The sequence below is a fragment of the Necator americanus genome, chromosome IV (genome assembly GCF_031761385.1).
Source record: "Necator americanus strain Aroian chromosome IV, whole genome shotgun sequence".
Taxonomy (NCBI): domain Eukaryota; kingdom Metazoa; phylum Nematoda; class Chromadorea; order Rhabditida; family Ancylostomatidae; genus Necator; species Necator americanus.
The window spans coordinates 13,831,335-13,844,440 of record NC_087374.1 but is presented as its reverse complement, the minus strand read 5'-3'; the positions used below and the strand labels follow the sequence as shown (position 1 = coordinate 13,844,440).

The 13,106-nt window shown below is 40.6% G+C and overlaps 1 protein-coding gene across 2 annotated transcripts; it reads right to left on the bottom strand.

Annotated features, from left to right (window-relative positions):
• Window positions 1–920: 920 nt before the first annotated feature.
• Window positions 921–12,540, bottom strand: RB195_001209 (uncharacterized protein; the record flags this gene model as incomplete). Of its 2 annotated transcripts, none has more annotated exons than XM_064197879.1 (23): window positions 921–1,011; window positions 1,082–1,253; window positions 1,396–1,510; window positions 1,581–1,688; window positions 1,746–1,868; window positions 1,927–1,998; window positions 3,910–3,972; window positions 4,036–4,125; window positions 4,216–4,303; window positions 4,885–5,063; window positions 5,126–5,189; window positions 5,397–5,533; window positions 5,592–5,731; window positions 6,254–6,404; window positions 6,608–6,742; window positions 6,803–6,934; window positions 7,006–7,131; window positions 7,186–7,309; window positions 8,626–8,702; window positions 8,762–8,890; window positions 8,954–9,057; window positions 9,796–9,874; window positions 12,424–12,540. In XM_064197879.1, 23 exons carry the CDS (start codon window positions 12,538–12,540, stop codon window positions 921–923), a joined length of 2,616 nt encoding a protein of 871 aa, XP_064053759.1. The 2 variants fall into 2 exon arrangements, with proteins under 2 accessions (XP_064053759.1, XP_064053760.1); XM_064197878.1 differs by having other exon boundaries at window positions 8,795–8,890.
• Between the last annotated feature and the right edge of the window lie 566 nt (window positions 12,541–13,106).

The window sequence follows — 13,106 nt, the reverse complement described above, 5'->3', positions numbered from 1 at the left end:
AGGTGATTCGTAGGAAAATTCAATCTACAAAGCCGTTTTCAAGCTGTTTTTCTGGACATTAAGGGGAAATAGATGGGTTCACACCCTTAACCCTATCATTTCGTGGAGAGCTCCTAATAACGTCAAATTTCGTCGGAAGCTGCCCTTAAGAAAATAAAACCTTGCCCGAGCTCCCTTTATTCCTGTGTGGAACTAAATGTAACTCATAACAAAATCCATGGTGAACCACATAAGTGATTTTGTAGTTAAGGGCATTTACCACCATTTTGGTGATGTGCGGAGGAAAACTCTAAAACAACGAATTCTTCGTTCCTGTAGTGAATCAGCTGTCAGGAAGGCAATCAGTAGATCAAAACTGTTCATCAAGCTCAGTTGAATGTTGAAATAATGATGAAGCGTTATGCCATGCCTTCTGGTCTTATCGCAGAGCATATATCCATGTCCTATCTTGTCCATATATTCTGTTTATTGTGTATTTTAGTGCATCCAAATAAACAAATAATAGTTGCAGCCTAATTAAACGCCATTCGTTTTTTGGAGTATCCTCCGAAACAAAAATAGACGAATTTTTCAACCATGAAGAAGATCTAGTGTGGCCAGACAATGCAGTTCCCTATCCCTCTTTACTCAAGTTAGTCCTGACACATAAATATCCTTTCAGCTTTGCTTGTGGTAAAACAAATTCTGGTCGTGTTCGTTGTGGACTGCACACGCATATCGACTCGAATCGTTTATTGAAAGTAATTCAACCGGAAGGTTGCTAAACCGGAATGTTTAAGGCTTCTGGATAAATTTCTGCAGTTGCAACAAAAATAAAAAATTAGGTGACTATTGTTTTGTGGTCACCATACCAATTATGCTACTGGTTATGCTAGGTGTATGCGTATGCATTATATATATACAAGAAGAGACCAGAATGGCTAGTTTGAAATTTCCTGGAGAGCTTGTTTGAACGAGTACGGTACAAATTCGTAGCCTAGACCCAAGTAGAACTTCGATTGGAATTCCACCCTGAAAGTAATTTTGTTTGAATCTGAAAAAAATCACATTTTTCTCAAATTAAAATGGGTGCATCACGTACCAGTGAAGACGAAGAGCGTGAAGGAATGCAGAAAGTCCTTCCATAAGCACTAGGATTGAGAAAGTTAGAACTCCAAAGGCGAAGAAAATGACGTAGAGAGCGATATAACCGGCGACGCCGTCCAGTGTGAAGGAGTTATGCAGCACCATTTCCCAGAGTACCTCCGAAAGTTCTGCAAAAGGAACAGGTTCAGCACATACGTAGCTTCGCATACACACACGTCGTAAAACTATAAGACTAAAGAATGGGATATCGCGGAGGATCCGTTCAGTTCCGATCTGCACCCCAGATAGTAACTAAAACCAAAAACGTACGAGCATGTGCGAGCGACAGGGCCCATAGACGGAGGTAGGAGGCGGTGTGCGAAACACATCCAAGAACGTATTCAATAGTATGGATTGCTTGATGAACCATCACATCACCAAAAGCCTAAAATCATTTCCTACTCAATTTTGAAGGATACGTACTCTTTAATACTCTTTAGAAGAAAAAGGTAGACCTCATCGTGATCATGTCCTCCACCAGCAGAATGTTCAGCCTCTTCCTTCTTACTGCCACCGTTGATAATAATTTCAGAGTCGTCCGACGCAACGTTAGCGCGAACAGACTGTAAAATTCACTAATATTACTGGATTTCAGCTGCGTGAATTATTTTTAAACGTACGATGTTGCTGCCCATTGCCTTTCTTTTCTTCTTCTGCTCCATGATAAAATGGATCGGCTTTCCAAAAAGCATGATAGGCACGCAAATAACAGCGATCACCACAAGAATACCTTCCACTGTGCTCTACAACTCAGTACACCTAATCAATGTAAAACCTTTAACAACTATAGAATTTCCACACCTGTCCAGGATACCATTGCGAGAGGTAACACGCATCCTGTTCGACATACTGGCCAGGGCTACCATTTATTGGCTACAAATAAATGTGGTTTAAAAGGATAAAAGTAAAGGATAAAGTCACTGGCGTATCAATCCACTTGGGATGTGCCAACGCGTTTTACTGGAATTCGTAATCGTTGAGGTTTTGGAACGCGTGTTGGCCTATAGAATGACTTGCGGGGGCCAGCCGATAATCAAATCAGTGTTTTTATCCTCCCAGACAAGTCTGGTACCAATTTATCGGCCCCGGAGGGATGAAAGGCTTGGTTTGCACTAGGGCGGTTCCGAACCCTCGACCGTGTGGTTACAACGGACCCGTTGAGGGACCTCTAACCGACTGCGCTACACCCGCCCCATAATGTGATTTATACTAAACTAAATTGATACTTGATCAATCATAACGCAAATTTAAGCAGGGAGCCTAGTTCAAGCACCTCTTCCGATTTCGGCGCAAAGGTCAACCCTTGGGTAAGAAGGGGTAAATGACACCACTACACTCGAGGATTACGTTCGGTTCCGAAGTCGGAAAAACCCCCCTCCCCTCCGGAGTCACTCAATCGTCGCTTTGGCGAACAACCACAATCAATTTAAACACTTCAAATAATTTCAAACTTCATCTGTGAACCATAATTGCGTCTGTTATCAATTGTTACCAAAACAACCCTCTCTCCCAAAGGAAGCAAACCCTTTAAAAGCGCTATCAGCACAGGTTGCAGGCAACAGTCGAAGTTCTCAATGAGGAAAAAACGTGTCGTTGCGACATGATCCTTCAAAAGTATGGTGAAATAGGTCAGTTAAGTGTTAAAGAAACACGTTGTTTCAAAAAGCAAATGTCCTGAACTAACCTGAGTTGCATCTCTCAATTAAAAGGGTTTTATTTGGAAAAAAAGAAGACCCCATTGGGCTTGATCAGGATGTGGTGTAGTGAAACTCCGTAGACTAGTTCAATCGCTTCTTTTGTTTATCTAACCAGGTGCATCTTTCTCTGTGAGGGGGTGGGGGCGGGGCACTTCCAAAAAGTCTCGATGCACCCCCTTGCAAAATTCAAGAGGATTACTCCCACAACAAAAATGCTCTCTTTTAAAATTGCATTCATATCAAGGTTTTAGTAAAGCGAAGCGTTGCCAATCACTAAGCATTGAATAAATGCTGCATATCTATTCGAGAACGACTTATATCGCCACTGAGAAAAGATTATTGATCACATTTGCCCCTCGAAGCTGTGGAAATGTTTGAGTGACTGTGACAGAAGGAATTTTCGGAATCAAAAAACCAAAGCCAGAAAGTTGTGCTCTTCTTAATATAACTTGAACTACAAACTTTTCATCTCACTTAAACATCCTTCAGAGCCCCGTTTTAGCTTGTTCCATATCATAATTGTAAGAGAATAAGCATAGCTCTTCGCTCCATAGTTTTCACAAAACGTCCGCAACTGTATGAACTTTTTTGAGATGAGATTGAGTTATAAAATTTACTGAGTATTGTGATACTCGCAATCACATCCACTAGTAATAATCACCAAAATAATCGCCTTATTTTGGGTAAACTTTTGGATGCAGAATGTCGTTATGTGAATTGTTTTTGGGAACAACGTTGCAAAAATGCTCCGTCACATCTGCGTTAAGACAAAAAGTTAAGGATCAACTTTCTGTCTCCCTCGTTCTCCGAAAGTGTGCAGCAAACATAAACACAGTAAAATCGAACTGGTGACCACCTATCTAGCAAATGGGAGCATAGCGTGTTTTACTGTCCGGAACTATTTTGTTTCCTGACGGAGGAAGAAGGAGAGGAAAAAAGCACTTGTGGTTTTTCTACGATAAAAAACGTGAGAACTGCTAGTGCATTTACATGAGGTTATGGTTTGTGATCAACGCTTTCAATCCGATCATTCAGCTTTGAATTGTTAGTCGTGCAGCTAATTTATATTTTCTTCCTTAAAATTCACCTTGTCCAACTGAACGAACCCTGCTTCACGATCTTTGAACATGAACATGTTGATGAGGCCAATCTAAAAAAATCGCACAAACTCCATAACGTTACAGTTTTCCGTGAAATTAGCAGTGAGACTCACCAAAAGCGAAGGAGCGCAATGGGAACCTGGATAAAGTTGACCGAATATAACCTCAGGTCTCACCCAGAAGAAAACCCATTTCAATATAATCTATAAGAAAACGATTCTTTCTTTACTAGTTACTTATATTTTTACATTTTTCTGCAGAGGTAGATGAAGATTCTCTTGTGGTCAAATTACCTGGAGGCAGAGGTAGATGAAGATGCATGTCATGAATAGCATCTGAGGGATGAACACTGTGTAGATATCAATCTTGGATTTGAAGAATCTGGAAAATTTTCGTCAAAACATTGGCTTCGGGCTACTTCTTTTATTTCTTACTCGTTTTTTCTTTCTTCTTTGAACATAAAGTCTAGCAACCAATCTTCTTCAGTAGTGCGAAATTGTAACACTTCTACTGTAGTGACTCAGCAGAAAATGTCACTGTTTTTGTTTACTTTCAATGAAACGACACAATGACGGTCGAAATATGCACATTACTGGGTTCGTCGGCATCACATCCGCCCCTCAAGTACTTAGTATTTCCAGTCCATTTACAAAACATACCAAAAGACGTCCCGAAAACATGGAAAAAAAGATACATGACCAATTTCTCTACAAAAGCGTTGGACAAAGGTACACATTCTGCTCATCAGACATCTTCGCTATTTGATTATCCAGCGCTACAACATGAAGAAATGCAATTTTTTGCACTTCTATGCTCTGTGAGAATGGGAGAAGCTCAAATTTTCATGCAGGAAGACGACAACAATCTTCTATTTGTCGATTCTGTAGACTGAGCATCTGGTTTTCACTTTCTCTTCGTTGGATAATGCGGCATCCTATATTCTTACAACCTGTGAACTGTACCTATAATTGTAGAAGCTCAGAACGACTCCGAAAGTCATCTGCGCGATTCCAGCAATCACCGAAAGTTTCATCTTCAATGAGTTGAGGAAGTTCAACTTGTTCCCAGCAATATTCCAGATCGGATCCATCCCATAAAGATAAGGGCCTTCCGCGTGTTGGTAGCTGTAGCCGGGATTAATCTGCAACCATCAGACTTATTATGTGTATGGACGCATTCTGAAAGCATAGAGTTCCAACAAACCTCGAGTAGCATTTCCTTATGGGCAACTTCGGACTGATTGATCCACGTCATAAGCTCATCACGGCTGAAATCACTTGTGTTACAGTCGGGTCAACACGACCTGAAGCTCAAAGCAAGGCAGTAGATCGAGGGAATCCTCGAGAGCACTCCTCATCGTTGCAGTCGGACAGAGCCGCCTCGAGCGCAGCCGCTTAAGCAGCAGCTGCACCGAACTCCAGGCCATTTTCACCCGACTATATCTGTCAGGTTCGACCGATCCTGTACAACGCACCTGTAGGGATTCAGCCATGAAGTGCCAAAGATGTTGAACGACTTTGCAAACAGATCGTTATAGAGAAGTCCTGCATGGATCGAGAAAATACCCATAAGAAGGATGATGTAGCGACCACCGAAGAACATGCCGAAAATCTAGAAACGAAAACATTTGAGAAAAGACGCAAATAAAAACGAAATGGTAGGTCTAAACCTCGTCTTTAATGTTACGGTCAATCAGATTCTTTTCGCGGACAACGAGGTAGAGTCCGGCTAAGAACATAAGAATTCCATGTCCAAGATCACCAAACATACAGGCGAATATGAACGGGAAGGAGATTATAGTGAACGGAGCTGAAAACAGTTCACTGAATTTGTCTGGAATGTTACCATAACGACATCTGCACTGAATCCTGTTCTCTTAAAGGAAATTTGGAACACGTGAAGTAAAATGTACGATAAGCAAAAGGTCAAATGCATTCACAATGACGGGTTAGGGAAGTCCTAATTATGTGTTGATAATGGCTACACTTGCAGGTGCGACTAATGGCATTTATGGTCGCCGCCAAGCGCTTTCAGACAGGGTGATTCAACTCGTGAGCGGCGGATTCGCGACGCGGAGCGTATCAGCGCAGCGAAAGTGTACCATCAATCGCACAATAACAAGCCGTTGGTGCGTGCCTCCACCGCGGCGGACGCGCCGCACCAGTCTGGATGAATGCGGCCCCCCACGGCTGTCCCTTTTCATGAAAACAAAGACATCTCGCACATTTCTTAATGACACACTTGTAGATCTACGGAGTAAAAAAAGTAGCTTAAGGTGAAAAGTTCAGTGGCTCTTTGCAAGGCAATCTATCAGTGGGAAAATCAACTAACCGGGGTTCAACTCGCGATAACTAGCGATCCCGTAGGAGTCGACAATTCCTTGAAAAACAGCAGTAAATTTATTTGTTCTATTGTACGTCGGCGGTTCTTCCGGTGTCTCAAGGACGTTCAACACCGGCTGTACAGCAGATCCCGAGGCTTCCTGCAACGCTTGTTTTCTGCATTTTAAAGCACCTATGTTGCGTGCTTGCGGTTTTAGGCACACAGTAGCACGACGAGGTAACAACAAGGTTGAAATTTGTTGAAAATTCAATTCTCCTGAAACATTTCTGACAAAAAATTTCTCTGACAAAATCTCAACAAATCGTAAGCAACAAATAAAATAGACACTTTGTAAGAGCTTACCGCTCCTCTAGTGAGAGCTGCCTTCACTTCATCCATATGAACAAGTGGCACCCAACATTCGGCAACGAAAAATCTTCCGATGCCGTCGAATGTGAAGAGGTTCAGATGATGGTATACTGTTTTCTGCATGCGCACCTTTAAGAGGAAAGAAGAGCAATTCTCTTTCATAGTTCATGAGGCGCCAGGCGAAAGAACCTGTCTTAGCCAATTGTTGTGATTGTTGGCAGCCGCTTGCAGCACACGATAACGGTGCTCTTTTGTTTGTCCGAGTACAGTGTTCAGATCGGAAAGGCGTGCTCGCACATCCGATCGAGCAGATTGACGCTCCTAAACGACACTTTTCCGGAATTTCCAGCAAAAAAGGTAGTAACAACAGTTGTACTGTAAATAATCCCCACTTTAAAGGTTTTTGGACAGTTCTTCATGAGTTTCGCCTTGAAACCGTCGCATACTTTCTCAGCAATACTACGCATACGGTCTCCTTTGTAAAACACGATGAATACCGATTTTTGCACCTTCTCATTCTGGAATCCTCAAAAATTACCCTTACATCAGAAGAGAACGTTTAGGGCTCTTACGGTCTCGTCTTCTAGTTCTTCTTCAATAGCGGAACTTCTGAGGTAAGCCATATGATGGCAAGCTCGCCACAGCACCCGCTCGAACGCTGGTATTCTTCCTCTTTGAATCACACCAACAAGGTAGCTGAAATTAACGAGATTCTAAATCAGAAGCTATGAATGTTAGCTATTTTCAGAGTTCTCCTTTTTTATGATGAGGAATCACAGGCGGTGCTGTAAAAATCAGAGGGTTCGGGAATGCGAAAAGAACTGGAGCTAAATTTTCAATTCCAGATTGTTAAAAAGTTCTGAGTTATCTCCTTCTGTCTCAAACAGAGCACAAATATAAGATAAATACGTAAATAGTAAAATTTCCCGCTTTGAAGAGGTTCACTACAGTGGCCAGGGTAATTCTTTGCCAGAAGACAAAAAAGCGGATCAGCTGGCATAGAATTACCGTGGCTAGCGAACAAAATCAACAGCTGGAAATTGGTCCTAAAAATAAAAGGCTAACAAAGTTTAGAGGATCTAGCTCTTGATGACTGAAAGTAGGAGCTAGTTCTACTTGTTGTCCTTCTATTTTATAAATGGTCCTGGAACCAATGGATATTAAGGTAATTTGATGTATGTGATTCATTATCGTATGATCCACCCCCCAAAAACGGTGCAGAGGTTTTACTAAGTCAATATAAAGAACAGAAAAAGTAGTGAATAGGGGTTTAAGTGATTCTTCTCGTTCGGGAATGTCTGGTAAGAGAAAAGGAGAAAGGAATACATCAAATAAATGTTAAAAGTGGACCTCAAATATTGGAAGTGTATGGATATACTATACAACAAATGACCAGACACTTCCCTTTTCAAAACAAAGCTCTACGAATATGAATAAAAATATCCACTGCAAACGATGAAACTTGAAGCACGCAAGAGAAAATGATAAAAAAGTTGGTTTCATCGGGTACTAAGGTGGAGTTTGAGAAAAAAAAAAGCAAAAGAGTCAACAGAGTAGCCTTAAAGGCATCACCCCACGAATCTGGAGTGGTACGGATTTCCAGTGGAGTATTCGTATACGAGATCGTAGATTATGGGGAGGAAGGTAATTCCGTTCATTTCTTCCTAATTGCCGTAGAAAACGGCCCAGAAGATACGGCTTCGAGCGTTCCGGCGCACAATTTTCTACACGGAGTTCGATTGGAGCGTGCCAGCCCTATGCGGCGGCCGCATCTTTCGGGCCGTTTGCTGCGGCAATTAGGAAGTAATGGACGGAATCACACCCCTCTCCATAATCTGCTATCCCTTACAAGAATACTCCACCTGAAATCCGTACCACCTCAGATTCGTGAGGTGATGCCTTTAAACTGGGAGGATTTTGTCCTGCGCATCTCACAATTTCCAGAAGTTCCGCCTTCTTTTTTGGTATTCGCAAAATAAATCCACATAAAGTGCATAGAGCATAAAACGCACCTTATTGGAGTTTTCTCTCCTTTGCCATATTCTTCTTCCTGGGTCTCCAACTCTTCAGCAGCCTGGTCCTCCATCCCCTTAACATTTCGGTAAGCTCATACAGGATAAAACAACAATTAAGCTCTGCATTTTGTGCCTCTTGGAAGAATTCGTCTGTCTTGTCGAGAACCGCATCCCATTCCTTCAAATCCATGTAGTTCTTCTTCAACTGAGCATCTGATTCGTTCATATTTTTCACGTCTCTTTCCAAGTCAGTGAGTGTGGTCTAAACGTATGTACATATTGCATCAAATTTTCGCATTTTCAAACATTTCGCAAAGTCACGAACTTCCAGCTGATTCAGCTCAGCAGTCGGCATAACACTGTAATCTTTATTATCAAGTCGTCCAGCGATGATGATGTGATCCTTGGTAATCTGTGACTCAAGAAATCCTGAAAATTTTTCTTCATACGTTCATACACAAATAATTTGTTTAGGCCCCCATTTTTAACTTTAAAAAAAGTCTTTAAGGAGTACATAACTATTGCAACGTGAGTCAATTTTCAATGGTGATTAGGGAAACAATAACACAACTAAAACATTAACTTATGGTGACTAACTAAAGCAAACACTGTTTCAATATGTAATCAGCACAAATTTCGCAGTTGAGAGAGCCTCCAAAGTTTTTCCTCCGATAAGCGCAATTACTGATTCATGAAAAGGATTCTCCAAAATAGAAATAGATAAAAAAATATTTCTTTACAAATTTCGCAAGGGTTCACTCTACTACGTTCTTCATACGTGATATCCTACTACGATATGTAGTATTCACTCTTTCACGGTTCAGGTTCTCAAAGTGTTACAAAATGATATCCCTTCAAACTTCTTTGATAACGATAGAGTATAATAATTAATATTAATTTTTTTTAATCTTTCCTGCCCCTTCAGGAAGCGTCTAAAAGACCCAGCGCAGCTAAAAGGTTGAAAAAAAGATGAAATTGATCTAAAAACTGAGCCAATTAGGAAAAAATTGTTGACATAATTGGGAGTTGATAAATACAAGTGTTACAAATACAAGAAACGGGACTGAGCAAAATAACTTCTTTTAGAGCGGCTAGTTTGAGGAATGTTTCATCACCACAGTTTTGGCACACAATGTGAATTATGCCTGGAATCAAAGCACGACTCACTTAGCTTCCTTTCCATCTCATCGTATCTTCGAATATCTCGAACAAATGTCCTTTGAAAGGGATTGACATCGGGATTCAGCTAAATTTCAACCATGTGATGCGAACACAATATGGAATCTATGCGCCATAGGAAATAAGCAATCCCTAAAATACAAACGCTGCGGCCATCACACTAATTTCAGCTACAGCTCTTTGGCTCGTGCTGCTTACGAGCAGAAGCTTCCCATCTTCTGTTGTGTAGCATTGACTCGCTTCAGAGCTTCCAAGAGAGACTTAATTACTCAAAAGCAATCAAGTATTTACATAAATAGGTCAAGTATTGCCACTAACAGACCAATCGTCTTCTGTGAAGCTGTAGTTTTATCTATTCACTCATTCTTAGAATTAATTAAACTTAACTGATTACCAGAATTGACCAAAACAAAGTCGTAGAAGTGTGTATGTAGATGTAGATGAAATTCAACTTGATTTTTAGAGCAATTTCAATCTCCTTAGAGATGAGGAAGTTCAAAACGATGACCAACGTCTAGGGATAGGGGATGACTTGATTGCAGACTAATCACTTTTCATCGCTCGTTCTCATCGTTATCCTCCTTTTATTGTATCCGAATACAGTATCTAGAATTCATGGCATAAGAGCTGCACGAATTTTGTTGGACATTTGACAATTTTCAGTTCACTGCTTTTTTTTAATTCTCGTTGCACGAAGTATGATGGTTAGGAGTGAGGGGATAATTATCTTTGCATTCAACGTTCCGGTTTCATGGGAATGAAAATAAAACTCTATAACTAGCATACGATTGTACTGCTTAGTTAGTCATTTTTACTCCTAATTGTAGTCAAAAGTTGGTGGTCACACAGAAAACGAAGGTACTCACAAGGACTAAGTACTACTATCGAAGTAACTAATTAAAAGTTTAACGGCTAGTTTTTTTTTTGAAGGAACGAAATGATGGATTAGCGAATTTTCATATTTCACTGACATGCAGCACTGGTGCGCAATCAAGGCCACTCGACGCGGTTTTATTTCGGATTAGCGCCGATGGGAGGTCGATGACAACCATGCCTCGATCAGTGCGTAAGCGTATTTTTAACCTACATATATTCTCGTATTCTACACCCATAACTCCCCTTCAAAAGTTAATTTAAAATCGAAAATTCTAGAACTCCCTGATTCCATGTTTACTTTTACGCCCCGAAACGAGTCATTGACATTCTTATCGAGGCTTAATCTGTGTGCGAGGGCAGTGACGCATTCCCGCTTGAATGAAACCGTGAAAACTGTATAAGCCTTCACAGCGATTCACTAAATTATAATCAATAGCGCAGTCAGTTTTGAGTTTCCTTCAAGGATTTTCATCTGGACGGTTTGGATTTTCATCTGGATTTTCAAAAAAAAAACACCGGAAGCAATTTCCACATCTTTACTCTGTTTCCACGACGCTTTGTTAAACACTATCACAAAAATACATGCCGGAACTTTGTGAGTAGTAAAGTGATTTTTTTCTTACGATTTTTTCTACGCAACAATGTTCAAGGAGCCCAACAATTCGCGCAGAAAAAACCGCATTTATTTGAAAAAATTTTTCGTAACTGAGAAGATTCAAGAATTGAACAAATTTTTGCAAATATTCCATCAGTAAGCAGCGTTTTTCGGAGAAAACTCTTTTCTCAGCAGGTATTGAGAACGTTCCGCCATTCAGCAGCGTTATACTTCAGAACTCTTTGAAAAGAGTTCGAATAATCGACTTTTCCGGTGCATTTGAAAAAAAAAGTTCCTCAATGATTTACAGTTGAATAGGTTATATGATAGAGTAATCATTTAATTCGGTCCCAGGCATAACGCTTATGTCGGAACCAATTAGATGATTCTGCGATTTTTATTTGCATTACATATCTGTTTATACAACCGAGAGAGGACTAGAAAGCCGGCCAGTTCTACTTGGCTTCGAATGACTTTTTTTAAGACAACATTAAAATTTCCATTTAAGCATATTTCATGACGAAGCAGAAATGGATGGTGTTGACAAAAGTCGACGAAGCGTTTTTTTTAGTATTGGAAAATACTAAGAAATATGTAGCGGGACGTTGCTGAACTTTATTGATGAAATTGTTCGAGAAGGGCTACGGAAGCAGTACGTCGAACTATGAGGCGTATTTTATGTCCGCAAGTATTTCTAATTTATCAGTGATCAGTGATCAGTGTATAGACGAACCACACAATGTGTAATAAAAGGAGTCGCCACTGAGCAAAAAAAAAACAAAAGAAAACATCAGAGAGTGAGTCACATCTCCAATTTCAGTTTGAGTTTCTTTTGCTCTGAATACGAGAATGAGTTTAGCTGGGTAATGTATTTTGGGATAAGAAATCTGGAAGCGTGGATAGATATCTTAAACGTAATTAAGCATGTGAAGTCAATACGATAGGAAGCTATGATTCGTAGGGAAAAAAGTCGATGAAAAACAAGGTCACGCAAACGAACTTGAACCAAGCAAGGACCATTTTATAGCAACACCTACATATTCGTAGCCCATGATCAGGGACAGTTGTCACATAATTGATCAGGATCGCTTTCGAACTTTTTTTGCACAGAAATGTAAATAAAAGCTAGAAGATCAGTTCCTCACATCTTTAAATTGTACATATGGCGCCTTTCCAAGCTCTGCCACACAGTTAAAAGCAGCTTCCTTCTCTACGATCAGCTGACAGAAACGCATCTCTTCCGAGCGGGCGAGGGACCCCATGATGGCCCTGCAAAAGTAAACGCAGCAGCCTTTATCTCAAGCCGCTCCAGTAGTGAATACGGTACGTCCGAAAGAAAAAAAAGAAACGACGTTTTAGAAGAGAAGGAAAAAAAACTATGAGATATGAATACATGATACAACGGAGCCAACGGACATGGAACTGGTTTGATACGACGCCGATTGTAGATTCTAGTTCCACAATTGATCGAACATTGAAATGTCAAGTATGCAAAGTATCATCGCACATGCACTGAATAATAATCGGGGTAAGCATACACACAAAGAAGTTGATGTCAACAGGCAGAAGACCATGCCCAAGTATGGGACTGAAATTGTGACGCACACAAAAACAGCTCAATTTCTACTGATTCCGCTTATTGACATAAAACGCTGCCGGTGAATGACAAACATTAGTAACGTATCAAACAATTCAAAACATGATCAGCACCATAGAGGTTCAGCACAGTAGCATATAGGTTATTGAGGAATTTATACCAACGATCGGTGTTACGTTTTGGAATGACGTCCAGTTAAACGCAGTTTTTCCCTACAGTTGGAACAGAACC